Genomic DNA, 24,437 nt, shown 5'->3' on the forward strand with positions numbered 1-24,437 from the left:
ACCTGTCACACATTGCCTTACCTTGTTACCTGTTTCATGATTGCTGTGCAAACCTAAAATCTTCATTGTGACACTCAGGGCCTCTAGCCACATGGTCCACCCAGCCCTATCCCCCAGTGCCCCTGGAGTTCTGCTCACGCTGGATGCCTGTGCTCACCCATGTTCTAGAGGAGCCGTGGTTCTGGCCAGGTTACCTCCCAATCGCCCAGCCATATCCACCATGCAAGGCACCCCAGGTCTTAAATGCAATCCCCGGAGAACAGAGATGATGCTTGGTGCTGTCCTTGAGAACACACAAAGCCCATCACAGCCTCTGGAGCCCCTTCACACCTCGCGTGAGTCTCCCAGTGACTTTGGAAGTTGGGTTAAAATTACTCCCATTTTACAGAGGAGAAAACTGAGACTTGGAGAAAGGGAGGATTGTGTCCAAGGTCACACGGATAACACTTGGCTCTTTGGATTCCCAGACCAAGACATCCACCCTCCACCACAGCTGCCTAACAAACTACTGCCCTACCACCAGAGGTGGGGTGGGGTTCGTGGGAGTGGGGTTGGGGTGGAGAGGAAGGAAAAGACATGGGTGGGTGATGCTGGGATTGGTTCAAGCCTCATTTCTGCCCTGCAAGCTGGTGGGGAAGGTGGAGGGTGTAACCTGAGGGATAAAGGCCAGAAATTGACAGTGATGATTGAAATCATTGTCTATGCAGCCCTTACTCTAGTAAATGTCTCTCTGAGGGTCCCAGAGCTCTGATCCATCCCTTAGTGTCTCCAGGGCAGGTGACCCTGGTGGTGAATCCTGGCTCTGCCTTTTCCTGGCCATGTGAGCCTGAGCAAGGGTCTAGCCCTCTGGGGTCTCAATATGCAGAAGCGCACACACAGAGGTATTAATATCACAAGACAAGACATGTTAAGGTACTTGGAACGGCTTCAGACACGTGGTGAGTTTCATCAGTGGCAACTGTGACCTACGGGCATCAGCATGGCTGGAGCGTCTCGTGAAGGTACTGCCCACTCAGTGGGCTGAAGGAGGGCCGGGGGCCAGGAAGGGATGAGGTTTTAGGAAGAAAGGACTAAATGCACACAAACAACACACTCGCCTCAGGGAGTCAGCGGTCCCCACCAACCCCAGCAGCTCACCGGAACTCAGGAAGCCAAAGATGCCCGTGCGATAGCTGGCCGTGACCACGATGAGGTTGCCTACAGCAGCCAGGAAGGAGCCGTCCACTGCCAGCCGGTCCCCACTGCCCTTGCCCTCCACGGCGTTGTGGAAGAACACCAGCACGGATGCGTTGGGGGCCTGCAGGGAGCACAGAAATGTGGGGCTGCAGGCGGCCACCTCCCCCTCCAGAGCTTGGGAAGGGCACCTTTGCCATGCAGGTGCCAGACTGAGCCGACACACAGCTCTGGGTGTGTCAACACACCTATCCCAAGGCCAGGCAGGGGAGACGGAGCAGCCCAAGAATGGCAAAGCTACTTTTGACTGGAAACTCCCCGAGGGGGAAGGGGTTCTGGATTTGAAGTCAGGAGATGGGGATCAAGTCTCTGCTCAGCCCAACTGTGCTTTCTTAGTAAGACCCATGAAGACTCTCCTAGCCTCAGTTTCTACACCTCTAAAGTGGGAAAGGGGGGAGAAGATAGAAATAAACATACCTATCATTTCCTCCGAGAGTCAGTGTGAAGACCAGTGACTTCATAGATCAACTGTGAAGTACTGTTGTCAACTTCTTGCTCACATTACGGCAAAAGTGTATGCTCACCGATCACCACTCACTGGCCCTAGCCGTGAGCTCTGGGACCCGACTGACCAAATCTACAGTAATAGTGAGTGACCTTAGACAAGTCACCCGACCTCTCTGAGCCTTGGGCTTCTCATCTATCCAATGGGAATGACACCTCTTAGAGGCATCAGGAGGATCAGAAGGAAGGATGCTGTGAGGTGTTCAGCCGATGACGGGCACAGACCTCCAGAGGTGTCCCTCCCCGAGCCCCTGCTCTTTCCAGTATGTTCAACACTGTCCAGCTCCTACACTGCCCAAGTGATGGTCTCCTCCAGGCTTTAGGTGTGGTCTCTGTCCCACTCTTTGCCATTTCCAATGTCTCTCTTATCACCTGTTCATTGGTTAATTAGTATCTATGCCTTGTTTTATTCCATTCTCATAAGAACTTCATGAGCTGATGCTATTTCTCTCCCTACTTTTCAAAACAGGAAACTGGGGCACATAGAATGTGAGTGACCTTCTCCAGGCCAGGGAGGCAGTGGTAAGTGGCAGGCTGGTTTGGAGCCAGAACTTAATTCAACATCCCCAGCATGATCCGGCCAGCACTGGGCATCACCATCACCTCCTTCACTCTAGGCTCTATGCTTCTATTAATGCATCCCAGAGGAACCTCCATATCCAGATGTCCTTGTTTCAAATCTCACTCAGAAGCTTGCTGTGCTCAAATCTCCAAAGTGCATTGCCTCTGGCTGCTGGTGGCTCAGGGACCAGGAAGTGGAGGCACATCACATGCACCGTGGGATCTGCCAACACAACTCACGTTTCCTAAGGCTCATCAGTTCTGTTTTCTCTCATGAGTTCTGACCCTTCCCCCCAGACAGGAAACTCAACTCAACATCAGGATCCTAGATGCTACTTAGGCAGATACAGGCTTCAAAACAGGGACTAGCCAGAGTCAACCCTGAATATTCACTGGAAAGACTGAAGCTGAAGCTCCAATACTTTGGCCACCTGATATGAAGAGCCGACTCATTGGAAAAGACCCTGATGCTGGGAAAGATCGAAGGCAGGAGGAGAAGGGGACGACAGAGGATGAGATGGTTGGATGGCATCACTGACACAATGGACACGAAGGACAGGGAAGCCTGGTGTGCTGCAGTCCATGGGGTCACAGAGTTAAGACACAACTTAGTGACCGAACAACAATAATAATCAGAGTTGGGGCCACTTCCTGAATTTTACCCACCCTCTAGAACTGCCTCAAGTGAGAGACCACACGAAAAGAAACACCCCCAAGGGGGTCTCTCCAAGGGTCTCTCCAAGGACAACTGCTGGTTTCCTCATTTGCAGATTAATTTGACCTGGCTCCACACTTCCCCAGCCCATGGCCCTCCAGGAAACCCCGCATCACCAGCCCTCATCCACTGGTGTGGCTCTCACCCTTCCCTCCAGACACCATCTGTCACTCTGTCTCCTCCCTCCTGTGTTTCTCGTCACAATCCTATCAGTCCCACAGTTGTCCAATATTTATCTGCTTATCTGTTTTTGACCCTGATGCTGAGAAAGATTGAAGGTAGGAGGAGAAGGGGATGACAGAGGATGAGATGGTTGGATGTCATCACCAACTCGATAGATATGAGTTTGAGCACGCTCTGGGAATGGGTGATGGACAGGGAAGCCTGACGTGGTGCAGTCCATGGGGTTGCAGAGAGTCAGACATGACTGAGTGACTGAACTGAACTGCTTATTTCTGCTCCTCCCGCTGTAATGGAAGCCCCCTTGAGAACAGCAACTTTGTTTTGTTCAGAGCTGCAGCCCAAGGAGAACAGACCCTCCCGTCACTGGCACTTTATGAACATCTCTTAAAGAACTGGACCCGGATAACGAAGCACCATGCTCCTGTGCAAACGAGGGGAGGCCCTGGAGGAACCAGGCTGGCGCTCAGACACTCAGGCCTCAGGGAGCCAGGAACCAACCAGGAGAGCAGAGAGCACAGCGCGGACCATGCTGGCACCGCGGGGCTTGGGGAGTGCCAACAGGGCAGCTTTCACGGCAACCACAGCCCGGACGGCCACACTCACCACATTCTGTGGGACAAACACGTTGAGATACAGGCAATCTTCGCTGACCCCGGGAGGCGTGGGCGTCCTGACGCCTGGCTGCCAGCACCTGGCCCTGCAGATACAGAAGGATGGTGTGTGACTTGCAGGAAAAACAATTAAAGGGACACGCGCCAGCCTTCCTGCATGCCCAGCAGCAGCAGCAGCAGCAGAGCCCACTGCCCCATTCTGAAGGCCCAGCAGCCCACCAACAATTAGGCAGCTTCAGGAAATGGTTAACGGGACTGGTGAGTAGATGCTGGAAAGAGCAGGATGACCACCAGTCTCCCTACCATGGGCCTGAGGAGCGTCCCCTGGACAAGCTCCCGACCTAGATAGAGCAGAGGAACACGGGTTCACCTGGGCCCTGGGGCCCTGCAGGCTTCAGTGTGCAAACCCGCTGGGATGAGGGGCCTCGGCCTGCTTTATCCATCACTACAGAGTCCAAGTGTGCCAGTGGAAACGTCTCCTGGCATAAGAACTGAGATGCATATCTGGGACACACCTGAAGCAGGCATGATGGTTACCTGTCCAAGCCTGGTTGGCACTGGGCTCTAATGGACCAAGCTCTCGCTGCTTGCCACTCAAAAGCCTCAGTTCCCTCATCTGTCAAATGGGTGGATCCTAACCCAGTGAAGTTCTCTAATTAGTGCTTATTTGTTTCTTTTGTCTCCCAGTGGTAACTCTTTCATGGCTTTCTGCATCCTTCTGCCACTGTCCTAGCTTAAGTCTTCCTGTTGCTCGCCGGGAATATCCCAGAGCCTCCTGCTCATCCCTCTGTCTGGTGCTGGGGTGGTGAGTTGCCCACAACTGGCCATGGGCAGTGATGGACAGGGAGAATGTGGCTGCCTCCTCGGACAGAGCTGCTGACGCCTGCGCAGAGGGAAAGGCCATGGGACGAGAGAGGACAGCGTAGGTGCTCCTTCCACAGATACTCTGAACATGCTTTCATCAGAAAAATAACAAAATCGTACCCTGTTTGTCAACTATCTACAGTGGTACATGCACAGGAGGGAATGGGCAAAATTGAAAAGCAGAGGAAGGAAAATAGGATATTCCATTTTTTTTTCCCGTTTTTGAAAACTCCTTTTCATATCATGTCTACTGGGGGAATGAAAAGACCTTTTACATTATTATTATTTATTATTATTATTATAAACTCCTACGTGTTTCCTTCTCTGTTTATTTCTCAGCCCCACTGAGGTCAGATGTAGCTGGGAGGTTGAGTTCCAGCCCCTGCCATGCTGGGGCACGTGATGAACATGCCCCGCCCGTGGGCGTGGCCCAAGGAAACCTCCTCTGCACTAATAGCCTCTCTTTCCTGGATGGGAATTCAAGGAAGGTTCCTAGAAGGAACCTTGCAAGGTCTGTGCTGAAGAAGACACGCCAGCCTGGGTCCCCACATCACTGCATGGAGCAGAGCCCACCAGCGCCTCATCACCAAAGGAGACAGCACCAAGACAATGTTAATTCACCGACAAATGGGGGTTTACATGTAAGAGCACTCAACGTCATCTTAGCTAATGTACCCCCAATGCACGGCTCAAATTCTAACGCACTGCTCTGTTATCATCTCTTACTTTGAAGGCTTAGAATGGGAGAAGGCTTCTCTGGACATCCCCCCAAATGTATTCCACTCCATCCTTACCGTGGCTTGGTGGCTTCCCAGGATCCAGTCCAGTTCAAGTGCTCCGGGGCCCGGAAGCGTTTCTCCCCCAGGGGCGGGGCAGCATAGGGAACTCCCAGGAACTGGTCCACTGGCTTCCACGAAGTGCCCACTTGAATGGCTTGCGACCTGCCCAGCAGCTGGCCGTGGGTGGCGATGGGCACTGAAGGTGGAGATGTCCCAAAGCCGGGCAGAGGGATGTCTGGGGCGGGGGAAGGAAGAGAGAGCATAGCACATGCTCTATTCAGGGGTATTCCAGATACGCTTTGAGAAACAAATCAAAAAGCCCAAACACCGCTTTCTGCACTTCAAAAAAAAAAGTTAGTTATTCATTCAGGCTCCAGTAACTTAAGTCTAGTCAGTTCAGCTCAGTCGTGTCTGACTCTTTGCAACCCCATGAATCGCAGCACACCAGGCCTCCCTGTCCATCACCAACTCCCAGAGTTTACTCAAACTCATGTCCATTGAGTCGGTGATGCCATCCAGCCAGCTCATCCTCTGTCGCCCCCTTCTCCTCCTGCCACCAATCCCTCCCAGCATCAGGGTCTTTTCAAATGAGTCAATTCTTCGCATGAGGTGGTCAAAGTATGGGAGTTTCAGCTTCAGCATCAGTCCTTCCAATGAACACCCAGGACTGATCTCCTTTAGGATGGACTGTTTGGATCTCCTTGCAGTCCAAGGGACTCTCAAGAGTCTTCTCCAACACCACAGTTCAAAAGCATCAATTTTTCGGCACTCAGCTTTCCTCACAGTCCTACTCTCACATCCATACATGACTACTGGAAAAACCATAGCCTTGACTAGATGGACCTTTGTTGGCAAAGTAATGTCTTTGCTTTTTAATATGCCATCTAGGCTGGTCATAACTTTCCTTCCAAGGAGTGCCTTTTAATTTCATGGCTGCAATCACCATCTGCAGTGATTTTGGAGCCCCAAAAAATAAAGTCTGACACTGTTCCCACTGTCTCCCCATTAATTTCCCATGAAGTGATGGGACCAGATGCCATGATCTTAGTTTTCTGAATGTTGAGCTTTAAACCAACTTTTTCACTCTCCTCTTTCACTTTCATCAAGAGGCTTTTTAGTTCTTCTTCACTTTCTGCCATAAGGGTGGTGTCATCTGCATATCTGAGGTTATTGATATTTCTCCCAGCAATCTTAATTCCAGCTTGTGCTTCTTCCAGCCCAGTGTTTCTCATGATATACTCTGCATATAAGTTAAATAAGCAGGGTGACAATATACAGCCTTGATATACTCCATTTCCTATTTGGAACCAATCTGTTGTTCCATGTCCAGTTCTAACTGTTGCTTCCTGACCTGCATACAGGTTTCTCAAGAGGCAGGTCAGGTAGTCTGGTATTCCCATCTCTTTCAAAATTTTCCACAGTTTATTGTGATAAGTCTAGTCAAGTTAGTGTCTAATGCGAAAAAAGAAAAAAGAAACCCAACAAAGACACCTGATCTTCCCCAGGCACTGAGTAATCCTTCCCTCAGTTCTTGTCACCTCAAGTTCTTCCAGGGGAGATCACCCAGGCCCACAAACCCTGATGCAGCCCCCTGGAACCAGATGTCATCACGATTCTGGATTACTTGTATTTTAAAAAGAACCATGCAAGGTCCAATCCTCCAGGGGAATCTGGACTTGAGCCCCATCATTAGACACGCCACTTACTTCTGGGAGGAAATGTATGGGCTGGTCCTCCTAAGAGGGATGAATACCCGATATCATTTCTTTGGTCAACTTTGGGTCAGATTTTGACCCCAAACGAGTTTGCCAAAAACTTACAAAAAATTTTTTTCTGACTTTAAGACTGCTTGGATTTTAGAACTATTGCTGAGGCACTGCAGACCCGGTAAGTACATCTCACTGGTGAGGAAGTGGGTTTAGGGGCCGAGGGTGGCTAGCTGTCAGGATGTCAAGGTGATGAGGCAGGATTCAAAACTGTACTTTTCTGAGCCCCAACTCTGACCATGGGGTCAGAGGTTCACACAGGGTCGAGGGCCGGGCCTAGCCTGCGGCACCTGTCCTCCCTTTGTGCCTGTCCCGATCCTACCTGGTCCTTAGGTCAGGCTGGTGCAGTCAGCCACCCTGCCTGTGCTGCCCAGGCCTCCCGCCCCTCCCAGCAGTGCTAATCTCCAGACACTTATCAGCCTCCCTGTAGCCTTATCTTATCTCCTCTGCTGTATTCCCTCACATTCTTTCATTGAGTCAATATACTTTTATCAGCTCAGTTCAGTTCAGTCATTCAGTCATGTCTGACTCTTTGCAACCCCATGGACTACAGCAAGCCATGCTTTCCTGTCCATCACCAACTCCCAGAGTTTACTCAAAACTCATGTCCATTGAGACGGTAATGCCATCCAACCATCTCATCCTCTGTCATCCCCTTCTCCTCCCACCCTCAATCTTTCCCAGCATCAGGGTCTTTTCAGATGAGTCAGTTATTCGAATCAGGTGGCCAAAGGATTGGAGTTTCAGCTTCAACGTCAGTCCTTCCAATGAATATTCAGGACTGATTTCCTTTAGGATGAACTGGTTGGATCTCCTTGTGGTCCAAGGGACTCTCAAGAGTCTTCTCTAACACCACAATTTAAAAGCATCAATTCTTCGGCACTCAGCTTTCTTTATAGTCCAACTCTCACATCCATGCATGACTACTGGAAAAACCATAGCTTTGACTAGATGGACCTTTGTTGGGAAAGTAATGTCTCTGCTTTTTAATATGCTATCTAGGTTGGTCATAACTTTTCTTCCAAGGAGCAAGCGTCTTTTAATTTCATGGCTACAGTCACCATCTGCAGTGATTTTGGAGACCAAAAAAATAAAGTCTGTAACTGTTTCCACTGTTTCCCCCATCTATTTGCCATGAAGTGATGGGACCAGATGCCATGATCTTAGTTTTCTGAATGTTGAGTTTTAAGCCAACTTTTTCACTCTCCTCTTTCACTTTCATCAAGAGGCTCTTTAGTTCTTCTTTGCTTTCTGCATAAGGGTGGTGTCATCTGCATATCTGCGGTTATTGATATTTCTCCCAGCAATCTTGATTCCAGCTTGTGCTTCTTCCAGCCCAGCGTTTCTCATGATGTATTCTGCATATAAGTTAAATAAGCAAGGTGACAATATACAGTCTTGATGTACTCCTTTCCCGATTTGGAACCATTCTGTTGTTCCATGTCCAGTTCTAACTGTTGCTTCCTGACCTGCATACAGGTTTCTCAAGAGGCAGGTCAGGTGGTCTGGTATTCCCATCTCTTCAAGAATTTTCCAGAGTTTGTTGTGATCCACACAGTGAAAGGCTTTGGCATAGTCAATAATGTGGAGTAGATGTTTTTCTGGAACTTTCTTGCTTTTTCGATGACCCAATGGATGTTGGTAATTTGATTTCTGGTACTTCTGCCTTTTCTAAATCCAGCTTGAACATCTGGAAGTTCACCGTTCACGTATTGCTGAAGCCTGGCTTGGAAAATTTTGAGCATTACTTTACTAGTGTGTGAGATGAGTACCAGCTCAGGCTCAGTGCCAAATGCCATTTTCAGGGGCTTAAGACAGGTCTGTATCTGGTTCCTACAGGTCTTAGGGCCTCACCCGGAGGAAACCAACATTGGTGAAGAGATTCAGGGTGTGTGTGTGTGTGTGTGTGTGTGTGTGTGTGCAGTCTCTCTTATTTATTTCCAACAGGTGTGTTTTCTTTGCTCCCATTCACTGTGGGCCGATGGAGAGAAAAAGCTTTGCAGCTTGGTCTGCAACTCTGTCTGTTTAAAATACACATTTATGATGAATATAAACGTGGGAGAGGAGGCAGACAGACAGACAGGCGGAAGTTTATCTGTTCCTCAAGAGTTTGGTACTATGCAGTGGCTCAGCTGGAGGTGGTTTTGACCCCAGGAAACATTTGACAATGTGACAATGTCTGGAGATATTCTGGGGTTGTCACAAGGATTGAGGAGAGGTCTGAGCTCCTAGTATCTCACAGGATGGAGGCCAGAGAAGCTATTAAACAACCTACGATAGAGACGACAGGTCATCCAGTCATCCAGTCCCAGGTGTCAGTGGTGTCGGGGCTGAGACCCCCTGGTGATGTGCATTCATGACCTCCGGGCCACTGAGGGCCCACGTGGTGAGGAGGAAGCAATGAAGGGTCGAGCAGACCTGTGTTTGTGTGAGGGACCAGCTACTTTAGAAATATCTCATAGTTGTTCTGACTCTTGATTTTCCCATCGCCCAGAAAGGAACAGTAGCTGTCCCTACAACACAAAGACATCGGGGATAAATAACATGATGCCCATAATGTCCCTAGCTCAGTGCCTGGTGCAAGACAGGAGACCAACACATGAATGAATGAATGGGGAGAGGGAAGGAAGGAAGAAAGGAAGGAGGAAGAGATAGAAGGAAGGAGGGAAGGAGCGGAGGGGTGAAAGAAAGAAAGAAAAAGGAAGGACAAAAGGTAGAGAGAAAAGAAGGAAAGAGTGAGTGAAAACTTGGTTGTTCACACACTGGCGTGTGAGTTATAACCCAAAATGGAAACTTGGGATGGAAAGAAATACGTGCCGCTTTATAATCTGGCCTCGATCGCAAATCATACCTGCCCTCACCCCCACAGTTCCTTCCTTCTCACAAGATTTCCTGTTTCAATTGCAAATCACAGGCTCTCTGGCCAGCGTTCAGGACCAACCGTGGATGCTAAGGCAGTGAAAACTCCCAAGGTCAGCTCTTTTGCTCTGCAGGAAACAGCCACATTTCATGAACGTGGCATCATCTCAAGCAGGGAGCAGAGACAGAAAATATAAAAGCTAAAGAATTTCGAGGGAATGCAAGCCTGCTTTCCCACGGACACTGGTATTTAAGCCTCCCTCCAGAGGCTGCCCAATGTATCCCAGACGGAATGAGATCCAACATGGGAAAAATATCTGCTGTGCATTTCTTCCTTTTGAAATCTTTTGCAGAAGTGGAGAGTCTTTCTAGAATACCCATATATTTAGGCTCTGTGACTATTTGGATTAAGAAAATTGTTTGTAGCTCTATATGTACTTTAGGTACAAATAAATGTCTTTGTAGATACATGTGGGCATGTGTCTTCTGCTGGAGAGTGAGCATTTCATGCTGAATTTGAGACACACAGAGAGAGAAGCAGTCTAATTTGTTTTACAGAACTGAAACCTCAAAGTGAAGGCATTTCTCAGCAGGACTACCATGCAGATGGGCTACACTATGGATGAAATCTATTTAACTCGACTAAATGGTATAAGCATCCTGAGAGTCCCTTGGACTGCAAGGAGATCAAACCAGTCTAACCTAAAGAAAATCAGTCCTGAATATTCATTGGAAGGACTGATGCTGAAACTGAAGCTCCAATACTTTGGCCACCTGATGCAAAGAACTGACTCATTGGAAAAGACCCTGATGCTGGGAAAGATTGAAGGCAGGAGGAAAAGGGGACGACAGAGGATGAGATGGTCGGATGGCATCACCAACTCGATGGACATGAGTTTGAACATCCTCCAGGAGTTGGTGATGGACAGGGAAGCCTGGCTTGCTGCAGTCCATGGGGTCACAAAAGTTGGACATGACTGAGTGACTGAACTGAACTGAACTGAATAGAAGGCAAGTCTTAAGATTAAGGGCCTTACTATAGGAATCAAAGCTCTTGTAGGACCTTCTCCTGATCTAAACACTGAGGTGAAGGAAAGGGGCAGAGAGGACATCCCTGGATCAAGACAGGCCTGAAGGACCATTAATTCTTGAGGACAAGGTGGGGCCAAATCCCACTGCTACCTGGTTTTATAAATAAAGTTTTATTGGTACACAGCCATGCCCATGGATCTATTATTGTCTGTGGCCACTTTCCTGCTTCAACAGCAGAGTTGAGTAGCTATAACAGAGACTTGTAGCTGTGAAGCCTAAAGTATTTATTATCTGACTCTTTACAGAGAGAGATAACAAACATCTGCTCTTGAAGATAAGATGGCAGATTCAGCCAACATTTCTAAAAAGTTATTCATTCCATCCCATAAGCATGTCTAGTCGTGAGGGGGTGTCCCCCAGGGCCTCAGCTCCCATGTCTCCTGGTCTATAGCTCATATTATTTCACTTTAGGCTCTAATTATATGCTGCTTGCTCCTTGCCTGCTTCACCCCTGCATCCCCAGCACCCAACACAAGGGCTGCACATGATAACATGTTACTGGATGTTTCTAAACTAAACCCAGCCAGGAGCAACCACACTCTTTGGTGATGGTGATGTGGTCACTAGGCAATGCGGTTTTGTGGGAGAGGATTGCCTCTAGAGATAGGAGACCTGGCTCCAAGTCCCTGTTCTGCCATCACTAGCTGTGTGAAATCAGAGAAGTAACCTAACTTCTCTGGACCAGAGTCTCCTGGTCTCTAAGACGGGGATCAATCCTCTATCTTGATATCTCACAGGATAACATGAGGATCCAACAAGATAAGGTATGTGAAACAACTTTATAAACTCTGAAACAGTACTAAAAAGTGGCCTAATGAATTATTTTATGCAGAAACTCAAAGGCCAAAATGGCTTCTATAACTCAAAAGAAGTCATGAATACAGACAGTGAAGAGAAGTTCTAGGTCAGAAGTAGACTTTTTTGTCTTCCTTCAGTTCATCCCATGTAAGTGCCACATAGCCTAAGATGATTATGACTGACTTTTCCTTAAGAACCTCAAAAGCCACCGCCCATGAGTCACCACATGCTTGGACAGTCCCTCCCAGCCATAGCCAGGCCCTCAGGAATGTCTGCAAAGACACAGGCTGGCACTCACTCGGCTTCCGGTAGATATAGGTGGCCTCTTCGTGGAGCAGAAGTCGGCAGTTCTGGGCCTGCAGGCTATGTGTGCAGCTCTGGGTATCAGCATAGAACACACACCTCACAGCTCCAGGTTGTGTCTGCAGAGTGGTCACAAGGCAGTCCTGGTGACGGGAACACTCTGCGGAGGAGGAGAAGGGTGGGGATTGAGCTTGAGAGATCATCTCAGTCAAGTATTCAAAAACATATTCATGAATCCATGCATCCACTGATCCATCCATCCAGTCATGGATCCGTGAACCCATCCAATTCATCCATTCATCTATCCAACCACCTATCTTACCATCCAACCATACATTCATAAATTCATGACTGGGAGCTGACTGTGGCTCAGATCATGAACTCCTTATTGCCAAATTCAGACTTAAATTGAAGAAAGTAGGGAAAAGCACTAGACCATTCAGGTATGACCTAAATCAAATCCTTTATGACTATACAGTGAAAGTGAGAAATAGATCTAAGGGACTAGATCTGATAGACAGAGTGCCTGATGAACTATGGATGGAGGTTCATAACATTGTACAGGAGACAGGGATCAAGACCATCCCCATGGAAAACAAATGCAAAAAGGCAAAATGGCTGTCTGAGGAGACCTTACAAATAGCTGTGAAAAGAAGAGAAGCAAAAAGCAAAGGAGAAAAGGAAAGATATTCCCATTTGAATGCAGAGTTCCAAAGAATAGCCAGGAGAGACAAGAAAGCCTTCCTCAGTGATCAATGCAAAGAAATAGAGGAAAACAGTAGAATGGGAAAGACTAGAGATCTTTTCAAGAAAATTAGAGATATCAAGGGAACATTTCAGGCAAAGATGGGTTCAGTAAAGGACAGAAATGGTATGGACCTAACAGAAGCAGAAGATATTAAGAGGTGGCAAAAATACACAGAAGAACTGTACAGAAAAGATCTTCATGACCCAGATAATCAAGATGGTGTGATCACTCACCTAGAGCCAGACATCCTGGAATGTGAAGTCAAGTGGGCCTTAGAAAGTATCACTATGAACAAAACTAGTGGAGGTGATGGAATTCCAGTTGAGCTATTTCAAATCCTGAAAGATGATGCTGTGAAAGTGCTGCACTCAATATGCCAGCAAATCTGGAAAACTCAGCAGTGGCCACAGGACTGGAAAAGGTCAGTTTTCATTCCAATCCCAAAGAACACTCAAACTGCCACACAATTGCACTCATCTCACACGCTAGTAAAGTAATGCTCAAAATTCTCCAAGCCAGGCTTCAGCTATATGTGAACCATGACCTTCCAGATGTTCAAACTGGTTTTAGAAAAGGCAGAGGAACCAGAGATCAAATTGCCAACATCTGCTGGATCATCTAAAAAGCAAGAGAGTTCCAGAAAACATCTATTTCTGTTTTATTGGCTATGCCAAAGCCTTTGACTGTGTGGATCACAATAAATTGTGGAAAATTCTGAAAGAGATGGGAATACCAGACCACCTGACCTGCCTCTTGAGAAGTCTGTATGCAGGTCAGGAAGCAACAGTTAGAACTGGACATGGAACAGACTGGTTCCAAATAGAAAATGGAGTACATCAAGGCTGTATATTGTCACCCTGCTTATTTAACTTATATGCAGAATACATCATGAGAAGTGCTGGGCTGGAAGAAGCACAAGCTGGAATCAAGATTGCTGGGAGAAATATCAATAACCTCAGATATGCAGGTGACACCACCCTTATGGCAGAAAGTGAAGAAGAACTAAAAAGCCTCTTGATGAAAGTGAAAGAGGAGAGTGAAAAAGTTGGTTTAAAGCTCAACATTCAGAAAACTAAGATCATGGCATCTGGTCCCATCACTTCATGGGAAATTGATGGGGAGACAGTGGGAACAGTGTCAGACTTTATTTTTTGGGGCTCCAAAATCACTGCAAATGGTGATTGCAGCCATGAAATTAAAAGACGCTTCCTCCTTGGAAGGAAAGTTATGACCAACCTAGATAGGATATTAAAAAGCAGAGACATTACTTTGCCAACAAAGGTCCATCTAGTCAAAGCTATGGTTTTTCCAGTGGTCATGTATGGATGTGAGTTGGACTGTGAAGAAAGCTGAATGCCAAAGAATTGGTGCTTTTGAACTGTGGTGTTGGAGGACACTCATGAGAGTCCCTTGGACTGCAAGGAGATCCAACCAGTCCATCGTAAAGGAGATCAGTCCTGGGTGTTCATTGGAAGGACTGATGCTGAAGCTGAAACTCCAATACTTTGGCCACCTCATGCGAAGAATTGACTCATTTGAAAAGACCCTGATGCTGGGAGGGATTGGGAGCAGGAGGAGAAGAGGGCGACAGAATGAGATGGCTGGATGGCATCACCGACTTGATGGACTTGAGTTTGAGTAAACTCTGGGAGTTGGTAATGGACAGGGAGACCTGACGTGCTGTGATTCATGGGGTTGCAAAGAGTCGGACACGACTGAGCAAGTGAACTGAACTGAACTGATCCATCCATCCAGTTGTGATCCATGAATTCATCCATCCATCCTGCCATCTAACCATACATCCATGAATCCATGCATGCATCCTCCCATCTATCCAAACATCATCCATTCATCCATTCATGCAATTATACATCCGTGAATCTGTGTATCATCCATCTACCCACTCTTCCATTTGTCCCAAGACAACCCGAGGTGCCTGGCGGGAAGAAATCCATCTGGGAGAGCAGACATGGGCGAGCACTCCTCTGCAGTCTCCTCACTTTCCTTCAGGGTCAGCCCAAAGTCACAGTTTTTAAGAGCATAAGCCAGCTAGCCATCCTTCCTCCAATCACACTTCATGAATCTATACATCCACTTATGCATCATCCATTCATCTATCCAATTATGCATGCATACATACAAGCAAACACTCACTCCTTCATTTTAGCACCTGGCACAGGGCTGGAATCTTGGAATAAAACAGTGGTGGTGGGGGACTCAACTCTCCCATCAATCTATTTTCCACACAACAGTCAGGGTTTTCTTTAGTTATTTATTCACAAATGTGCTCTTGTCATTTTTCTGTTTAGAGCACCTTCATGGCTCCCCACTGGCCTCAGGATTAAGTCATACAAGACAAGGCTCTTCATGTTCTACCCCATGCCTTCCTCTTCAGCCTCATCTCCCTCTGCCTCCTGCCTCATCACACTCATCATGTTCCATCAAGGGTTATGTCCTTTCCCATGTAAACCAGGTCCTGCCCTAGACAGTTTAAATGATTCATGGCATTAGGATATTTAGTCCTAAGAACAGCCCTGAAAATAATGACATTTCATTCAATTGAGCAAGTCAGGCATTGCCTAAAGCCCTGATTCATAGCCTAATCTCTGTGTTGTGGTACCACACAGAGTTGTACGGTGTACAACCTGTACAACTGTACATGGCAGCCCTGTCTGTAATTTGGGCATGTTGTTATCTAACCTTGTAGAGGAGGAGATCCATGGAACCTCATAATTGCAGAAGCATAAATGGGCTTCCCTTGTGGCTCAGCTGGTAAAGAATCTGCCTGCAATGCAGGAGAACTGGGTTTGATCCCTGGGTTGGGAAGATCCCTTGGAGAAGGGAAAGGCTACCCACTCCAGCATTCTGGCCTGGAGAATTCCATGAACTGTAAGGTCCATGGGGTCGCAAAGAGTTGGACACAACTGAGCGACTTTCACTTTCACAAATGTTATCTAATCGTGACCTCTTTCATAAGGTAAAGTCTTTGTAGAACCTTCTGATCAGGTTGTCACCTAGCTTTTGTTTACATACCAGTGACCAAAACCCTCTAAAGGAAGTAGGCATCTGTGGACAGCTTTGCCTATTAGAAAGTTCTCTGTATTGCATTGAAAAATGTTGAGGGCAGGAGGAGAAGGGGGAGACAGACGATGAGATGGTTGGATGGCATCACTGACTCAATGGACATGAATTTGAGCAAACTCTGGTAGATAGTGACAGTCAGGGAAGCCTGGCATGCTGCAGCTCATGAGGTCACGGAGTCGGAAGTGATTGAGCAACAGAACAACCACAACACAGGTCTTCCCTTTGCGCCATGAACTTGGCCAGAACAATCTTTCTTCACTGTCATGACTACCCACCTGTCATCTGAGGACAGCCATCACAGCCTCCACCCATCTCCTGAGTCTCAGACTAACCTCCTAGATCCTTCCTCTAACCTGATTCGGTGTTGCTCATTTTCTGGCTGGCTTAGCCTCTTGGAGACCCTGGCCATGGGCCAACTCTGCAGGAGGATGAGGAGACTACAGAGGAGAACCCAGCCAGGGCTCCTCCCCCAGGTGACATCCTTCTGGCCAGGCACCCCACCCAGGTGATCTTGGGGTCTCCTATGTGTTTATGAGATCAGAATCTTCAGCAGCACTTGTGTGAGAGGACCCTCGTCCCAATCCACCCCCTACCTAGAGGGTGGACACTCCCCTTACCCCACAAGCAGCGGTCTCGGGCCGCAGAGAAGTTCCCCATGGCAGCGGTGCTGATGTGGGCAATGTCAAAGTTCCTGATGGATGGATCAACGATCGCTGAAGAGAGGGCCAGGGACTGCCACGAGTCCAGAGTGACTGGTAGGGAAAGAAGGGGACCATCAGTGGGGTGTCACACGATGCTCCCAGAGGGCGCCCAGGGCTTCCTCCGGGGGTCTCCATTCTCATGTGACCCCACTTCTTTACCCATCTCTCCATTCTACAACAATTTTTCAATGATTTCTATGAGCCAAACTCCAAATTTCTATGTGCTCAAGCCTGGGAATACAGAGGTTAAAAAAACAAAACAAACAAATCAACAAATGCGTGGGCATTTCTACTGAGCAGCTTACAGGAGAATGGGAGAGAATGTGAAAGGATAAGAAAAACATCATAGTACAGTTGTTATGGGCTTCGCTGGTAGCTCAGATGGTAAAGAATCCACCTGCCAATGCAGGAAACCCGGGTTTGATCCTGGGTAGGGAAGAGTCCCTGGAGAAGGCAATGGTAACCCACTCCAGTATACTTGCCTGGAGAATCCCAAGGAAGGAGGAGCCTGGAGAGCTACAGTCCATGGGGTCACAAAGAATCAGACACGACTGAGTGACCAACACACACACACGGTTGTTATAGCGCAAAAATCAGAATAATGCCAGCACCCATGATAATAACAGGCTCATCAGTGTTGGATGGCACAGTGGGAAAGAATCTGCCCGCCAGTGCAGGAGATACAAGAGAGTAGGGTTTGATGCCTAGGCCAGGAAGATGCCCTGGAAACGGGAATGGCTACCCACTGAAGTATTCTTGCCTGCAGAATCACAGGGACAAAGGAGCCTGACGGGGCCCAGGGGATCACAAAGAGTTGGACATGGCTGAGCACACACACAGTGCTGGTTATATGGTGTTTTGTGATGCACTGTGCAGGCTGCCTTCAGGGCCAAGGCTCTCATTTCCCCAAGTACCGGGAAGCTGGAGAAAGCTCTCATTTCCCCAAGTGGTTGGGGCTGCTAGCCGAGTCCCTCCCTAGGAATTACCTAGGACTAGGCCAGCTGCCTCCCTCCACAGGGTCAACCTTCATCCCCAAACTAGTTCAGGTGGATCTCCAAAGTTCCAACTCTCTGGCCCCAAGATGGGACAACCCCCAGTGGCCAACTCAGCTTCACAGCTCACTGAGGCATCCATGTGGCCAGGGTTTGGTTTGCATCCATGTTCTACTTCACCCCCGGCCCAGTTCTGCCCCTTCGCTTCCTTACACGTGTTGCTCCCAAGAGCACTGTGCACTAAACTTTCTGCAGGCAACTCTATCTCAGAGTCTTTCCTGGAAAACCCCAGCCAAGACATCCTCTTTAAAAGATGAAGACAATTCGTCCCATCCTCCCTTCCTCCTCTGTGTCCACAGTCCATTCTCTGTGTCTGCATCTCTATTCCTGCCCTGCAAATAGGTTCCTCAGTACCATTTTCTAGATTCCACATCTATACATGAATATGTGGTATTTGTTTCTGTCTTTCTGACTTGCTTCCCTCCGCATGACAAAGGGCAGCACTGACACATACGCTCGACCGTGTGTAAGACAGATCGCCAGTGGGAAGCTGCCGTGTGACAGCGGGAACTCAGCTCGATGCTCTGTGATGACTTAGAGGGGCGGGGCGGGGCGGCGGAAGGGAGGCCCGCGAGGGAGGGGATGTATCTGCGCGTATAGTTGATGAGGATGAGATGGTTGGATGGCGTCACTGACTCAATGAACATGAGTTTGAGTAAACTCCGGGAGTTGGTCACGGACAGGGAGGCCTGGGGTGCTGCAGCCCATGGGGTCGCAGAGTCGGACACAACGGAGCGACTGAACTGAACCGAGCTGATTCACAGCGCTGCGCAGCAGACATTAACGCATTGCAAGGCAGTCGTTCTCCAATCAAAATTTTTAAAAGAATTTTAAAAATAAGAGATGAAGCCTGTGAGGCACGGGGATGTGAAAACAGCTTTCCCAAGAATGTGCCGCTCCCCTATCCTGAGTGCGGGGCTCTCTGTCACCACGAGAGTGAGAGGCATCATCAGGCTGTGGCTGCCGGAGAAATGCTTGGCAGAGGTGAAGAGCCCTACCAGAGCGCCGGTGTCCCTGTGAGGACAGAGGAGACCCTGCAGGGGCCTCAGGCTGCCGCCGAGGAAGGACTGTGGGTGGGCCAGGGGGGTGGGTGCAGCGTTCTAACCACACGTGGCATTGAAGAGGGCACAATGTCGCCTCCCAAAATAGGCCTCTGTGATGGCGTGCTAATACCTGAATACCATACAGAGTGGTTCAGTGTACAGAATTGATAATTAACAGGGAAAACCTACTTGTCTATTCATTTTTCCTTCTGTCTTTGACTTTTTTTAGAAGACCACACAGTGTACCCTTATGACAAATATCTGTGGGCATCTACCTTGTGCTGGCAAAATGCAATGGCCATCTTAGGTGAAACACTTCACACCCACAAGGTGCCCTTACTCACCACCCAAGCCCTCTGGGAGCGATACTCCATCGCCTTGTCTCCCTGTCTGTAAAACCTCATTGCGCTTGATTCACACAGCGCCCCAGACAGGGATCAAACGTGAGGAGGCAGGAGCCGGGAGAGGTTACGTGACTTTCTAAGGACACTGAGCCTCTTGGCTGTAAGTCAGTGCTTCTCTGCACCCCTCTGAGCCTCCCACGGGGTGAGCATCCTCTCCGGAAGACCATCCTCGGACAGGAAAAGGTTGTTGTCTTTGATAGCAAAAGCTCTTAGCTATATGAGGAAGCCTATTATTTTTATCTCTAACCTGTCTTTGACACCACAGTACTGAGGGTCACTAAAATTAGAATGGTAAATAAAGTAGTGAAACAATCTAGCACCACTACCCTTTTTTTTTTCAATTAGAAAAAAAGCATAGGAAAGGATAGAAGGAAGGAAGAAAAAGAGAGGAAAAAAAAGGTGTACTCAGAGAAGTGGTCAAATAACGCAACCAGATCTCATGTGGATTCAGGAAGGGGAAGGTGAGACACCCATACTCATCCTGGAGCCGTGGGACCACTCTCAGAATCTTGAACCATGTATTTCTGAACTTGGGACCTGGTTTCCCTGCAGGAAAGCCAGGGCTGTCATTATCTTAAGCATCCTCCATGTGTTGCTATTTCTATGGTCAGTGCAAGTGGCATTTTTGCAACACGGCTGATCTGAGGCACATATTATTAGATGGTGAGTACAGGGAAATTTCAGAGAAAACTTATGATGGGATTTCAGGACTGAACCTGCCAATTATGGTCTTAAAATGGAAGCTTTGACTGCCCTCGACGTTTAGGTTGATGTCTAAGGGAAAACGCTCTAATTAAAGGGTGACTGTCACTGCCAGAGTGAGAGCCAGCTCATCGGTGGCCATCCCAGGGCTTGGAGCCAGCTTTCTGCCACACCCGGCACCTGGCCCCTCCCCTGGCCCACAGGACCCCTGGATGAATCATTGCTGCCATGCTGAAACCAACATCTGGGGTTCAATACGCACCTCATGAAAAACTCTGACAACAAATCCCTTGTGAATGCAAGATCATAGTGAAGCATGAAAGCTAGGTAGTCTTGGTAGCATTTCATAAGAGTCCACTAATTTGTCAAGAACTCAGCAATACCACTGCCACTTAATATTCACGATAAACCATGCTGTGGCCACCATTACGTGCACATTTTACAGGCGAGCAAACAGATCCGGAAACACACGCAAAGGGCTTAGCCAACAAGTGGTGCTGCTTGGGCTTGAGCCCAGCTCCTTCGGCTTCAGCATCTACAGTTTACTCCAAGGGTTCTGGTTTATTCACCAGGTGAATGAGGTGGTGGTGGCTTTCAGACTCACCCAAAGGGATAGTCTCCCCTGAAATGCAGCCTCTGTGGTTTGTTGGTTAGTTTTTTCCCTTGGTGTAAAATCTATTTTACAAATCGCATTGCCAGCATCACTTATTTTAAAAAGGTCACTGGAGTTCGCTAGCAGTCCAGTGCTTAGGACTTGGTGCTTTCGCTGCCATGGCGCTGGTTCAATCCCTGCTCGGGGAACTAAGATCCTGCAAGCTGCCTAGTGTGGCCAAGAAAGAAAGATTGGGAGTGGAAAGGAAAGGACAGTTCCCAGAGGGGCCGAGGAGGCAGGATTGACAGGACGGGGTAAGGGAGACGGTGATAAAGACCATGGGATTTCTGGGTTGGACAACAGACCGTGCGGTGGAAAATGTCCACGAGGAAAGAAAGAACACGGCGTGGGGGCACAGAGCAGGACAGAGGGTGGCGGCAGCGATGGGTTCCCTTGGGGATGCGCTGGGCTCATAAAATTTCAAAATGCTCCTGTTTCCGAATGTCGCTGTGTTCGGCAGCAGGCCTCAGTGTCGGGCACGTGGCCCGGGTCCACTGTGCTAATGCCCTCCCCGAGGAGTCCCAGAGCCAGAGGCGGGAGGGGAGGTGTGGATAGAATCCCCCGGGCAGAAAGCCAGGGGTCCTGGGACAAGCCTGTGGCGGTGGTGGCAGGGGGAGGGATCAGGTGAAGGCAGGAGGAAGGTTTTGAAATCTCCTGCTGCTTTGATTATGTCTCCCTGCACTCCACAGCATTGCTGAGGTGGGGTGGGCTGAGGGTAGGGGGGCAACTTTGGGTAGGACAGGCCTCAGTGTGATACCAGGGTCCTTCCATTCCCTTCCAGGCAGCATTATTCCATATTAATGTCGAGTAAGCTTAAAAAAATCGCTAGACTAAAAACACATTTGAAAATTTCCACCAATATATGGAAAGTTGTATTTCATTCCCTTCACATCCTCCCTCCCTCCTTCCTCTTTTCTTGCCTTCCTGTCTTCCTGCCTTCCTTTGTTCTTTCCAGAAAGATGTCAGTTAAAGAAGAAAATGTTTGGTTTTGATTTTAAGGTTCAAATAGAGTAATTTCAGGTGTTAAAAATAGCCACAACAAAACAAACGCCCACATAACTGCAGACCTGTGTTGAGACAGGAGGAGCAGGTCTGTCCCTTGCTGACTGCGTTAGCAAGGGCAAGCATCCACTCTGGCCTTCACCTCTCAAAACGAGGGCAAGGAGCCTTTCAAAGGTTTTCAATCAGATCCAAGTGCAGAAATGTCAAGCCAGTTGTGACTGCCTGACCTCGCCAATGTTCAAATAATCACAGACCCATTTGTTAAATGAAAAGACTGATGGGATTTTCTTAAGAATCACCAAGAATGGAGATAAAAAGTAGAAACTCTAAAGCACTGAAAAGAAGCCAGGACTCATACTGTTTTTCTTGTAGTCAAGAACCAAGAATTCCTTTCTGCTCCTTAACGCTTATCAATGCTGGATATGGGGAAAGTTGGAGGAAATAATGGAGGTGGTTTCCATGCCCAGGCTGGCTGGCTGGGGGAAAACATCAAAGTTTTGAAGTCTTTCAGACAGGAAAAGGCTTTCAGACAGGAAAATCATTTCAGGCAACAGCAATCCTCTGCGATCTTGGCATAAACAGAGGGTAACAGGGTTGTTGACGCTGCTTTCACAGTTTTATGGCCACAAGCTCTAGCTGATGACGAAACTTGTGTGCTATCATTATTAGATGGGACCACTGCTCAGACATCCTCATTTCTCACCAGACACCGTCTTTCAAGTGAGAACCACATCACATTGGGCTATTTTTACCCTCATTAGCAAAAAAAAAAAAAAACCTAGATGTTCCTTTGATAACAGAAAGAAAAAAGAACCCCTTGTTATTTTGCAATCATCTGCAAGATGAAAATGGGACCAGAGCTAACTATCTGTCTCTCATGTCTGACCTTTAAAGCAGACCCTACTGGGCCCATTTCAACACTTATAACACTATAAAAGTATCCAGGGACATATTTACCTCTGTTCAGCCCCTAAATACCTACTTCTGAGCTCCCCAGGAGGCGTGTTTTCATCTTTGACTTTGCACTTCCGGAGCTTAGCAGAGGGATGGTGCTGAGCACTGTGGTAGAACTGTGTCCCGCCCCCACTCCAAGATTCACACTTCAAACTCACCCTAACCCCCCGCACCTCTGAATGGGACGCTATTTGAAGACAGGGCTTTACGGAGGTAATCAGGTTAAAATAGGGTCATCAGTGCTTGCTGCGCTAAGTCGCTTCAGTTGTGTCCAACTCTTTGTGACCCTATGGATGGTAGCCCACCAAGCTTCTCTGCCCTTGGGATTTTTGAGGCAAGAATACTGCAGGGGGTTGCCATGCCCTTCTCCAGGGGATCTTCCCAACCCAAGGATCAAACCCACATCTCTTACATCTACCTGCATTGCCAGGTGGGTTCTTAACCACTAGGGCCTCCAGGGAAGCCCTGGTCCCTAATCCAGAGAGACTGGGGTCTTCATGAAAAGGGGAAATTAAGTCCTAGAAGTGGGCATTAATGGAAAAATGATGAGCAGACATAGGGAGAAGACCACCATCAACAAGCCAAGGAGAGGGTTCTGGAATAGATCCTTCCCTCACGGCCATCAGAAGGGACCCACCCTGCAAGCACCTTGACCTTGGACATCCAGCCTCCAGAACTGGGAGAGACTAATTTTCTATTGTTTAAGCCTTCAGTTAGTGGCATTTTGTTACATAGCCCGAACTACTACAGTGAGTGAATATTCAGCAAAAACGTCCATTCCTTGACTCACAGTGAGCTTGCTGCACTCCCTATTGCACAGACATGCTGAGCCTAATGATAGTTCTTATCACGTCATATTACAACGGCTGATGTTTCTTAAGCAGCTCCTATTTACAGACACATTGCGATGTGCTACGTGTTGTTTCACTTAATTTATACAGAGTTGTGTACGTGACTGTTCTGGTCACCACTGCATGCATGTTCTAAGGCAGGACCACTCTGGGGGCAGTCTGCCTGCCCCAGTCCCAAGCTCTGCCCACTGCTAGCTCTGATTTAGGGTACGCTGCACTCTGTAAACTGGAATAGTCTGGCCACCCGATGTCACCTGAGTCAGGGCTTCCCATATGCTAAGGGTCAGAGTTTGCTCTTGATCCTTCCAGTCTCTTGGAGGAGGGGGGTGGAGGCTGCTGGGCCAGTCTTCCACCTGGTTTTCCCAGTGCCATGTCATTGCATCCAACATGTGTCATGGCATGAGAAGTCAGTGAGCCTTGGACTCATGGTGAGGGTGAGGGCTGAATGGACTCATGCCTGCAAACTGCTTGGCATGTGAGAGTGCTCAGTAACATTTATTAAAGAGTCACCCCTGTGTGTTGGCCTCCAAAGCCAGAGCTTCTACCTCTGTGCCATGCTGCTGAATGCACGAGGGTGTACATGTTGTCATTTGTATCAATAAAACAGGGCATTTTCAGCCAAAACATGAGCATTAACAGTATTAGTAGGACTGCTGCCACCTCTTTACTTTCCTGATCAAGCCTGTCACACAGTGAGGGGTAGGTTATGTGGCCTGGGAGGACCAGAGAAGACCTGCTCAGATGATTCAGGGACTTGGGAGGAAGGATGGAGAAGACAACACATATTCAGGCTACAGCAGGGTCAGCAAGACTTTTCTGTTAGAAGCCAGATACTAAATATTTTAAGCTTGGCTGCCCCACATTCGTTCTCTGCTGCATACTCTCTGTATGTTATATATCCATTCTCAGATTATAGGTTCTGAACATGCTGCATGCTGTGGTTTGCCACCACTGGTCCAGAAGGCAGAGACAGAGG

General features: G+C 48.2%; 1 protein-coding gene across 1 annotated transcript in view; it reads right to left on the reverse strand.

The window, feature by feature from the left end:
- The window catches only part of TG (thyroglobulin), a 235,546-nt gene that overhangs the window by 108,152 nt on the left and 102,957 nt on the right, over window positions 1–24,437 (reverse strand). The window contains exons 36-40 of the mRNA XM_043880093.1: window positions 16,718–16,852; window positions 12,264–12,428; window positions 5,466–5,685; window positions 3,800–3,893; window positions 1,138–1,297 (exon numbers count right to left, since the gene is read on the reverse strand). Coding sequence (XP_043736028.1) covers window positions 1,138–1,297; window positions 3,800–3,893; window positions 5,466–5,685; window positions 12,264–12,428; window positions 16,718–16,852 — 774 coding nt within the window. The remainder of the gene's footprint in view (window positions 1–1,137; window positions 1,298–3,799; window positions 3,894–5,465; window positions 5,686–12,263; window positions 12,429–16,717; window positions 16,853–24,437) is intronic.

Source organism: Cervus elaphus, chromosome 21 (assembly GCF_910594005.1).
Source record: "Cervus elaphus chromosome 21, mCerEla1.1, whole genome shotgun sequence".
Taxonomy (NCBI): Eukaryota; Metazoa; Chordata; class Mammalia; order Artiodactyla; family Cervidae; genus Cervus; species Cervus elaphus.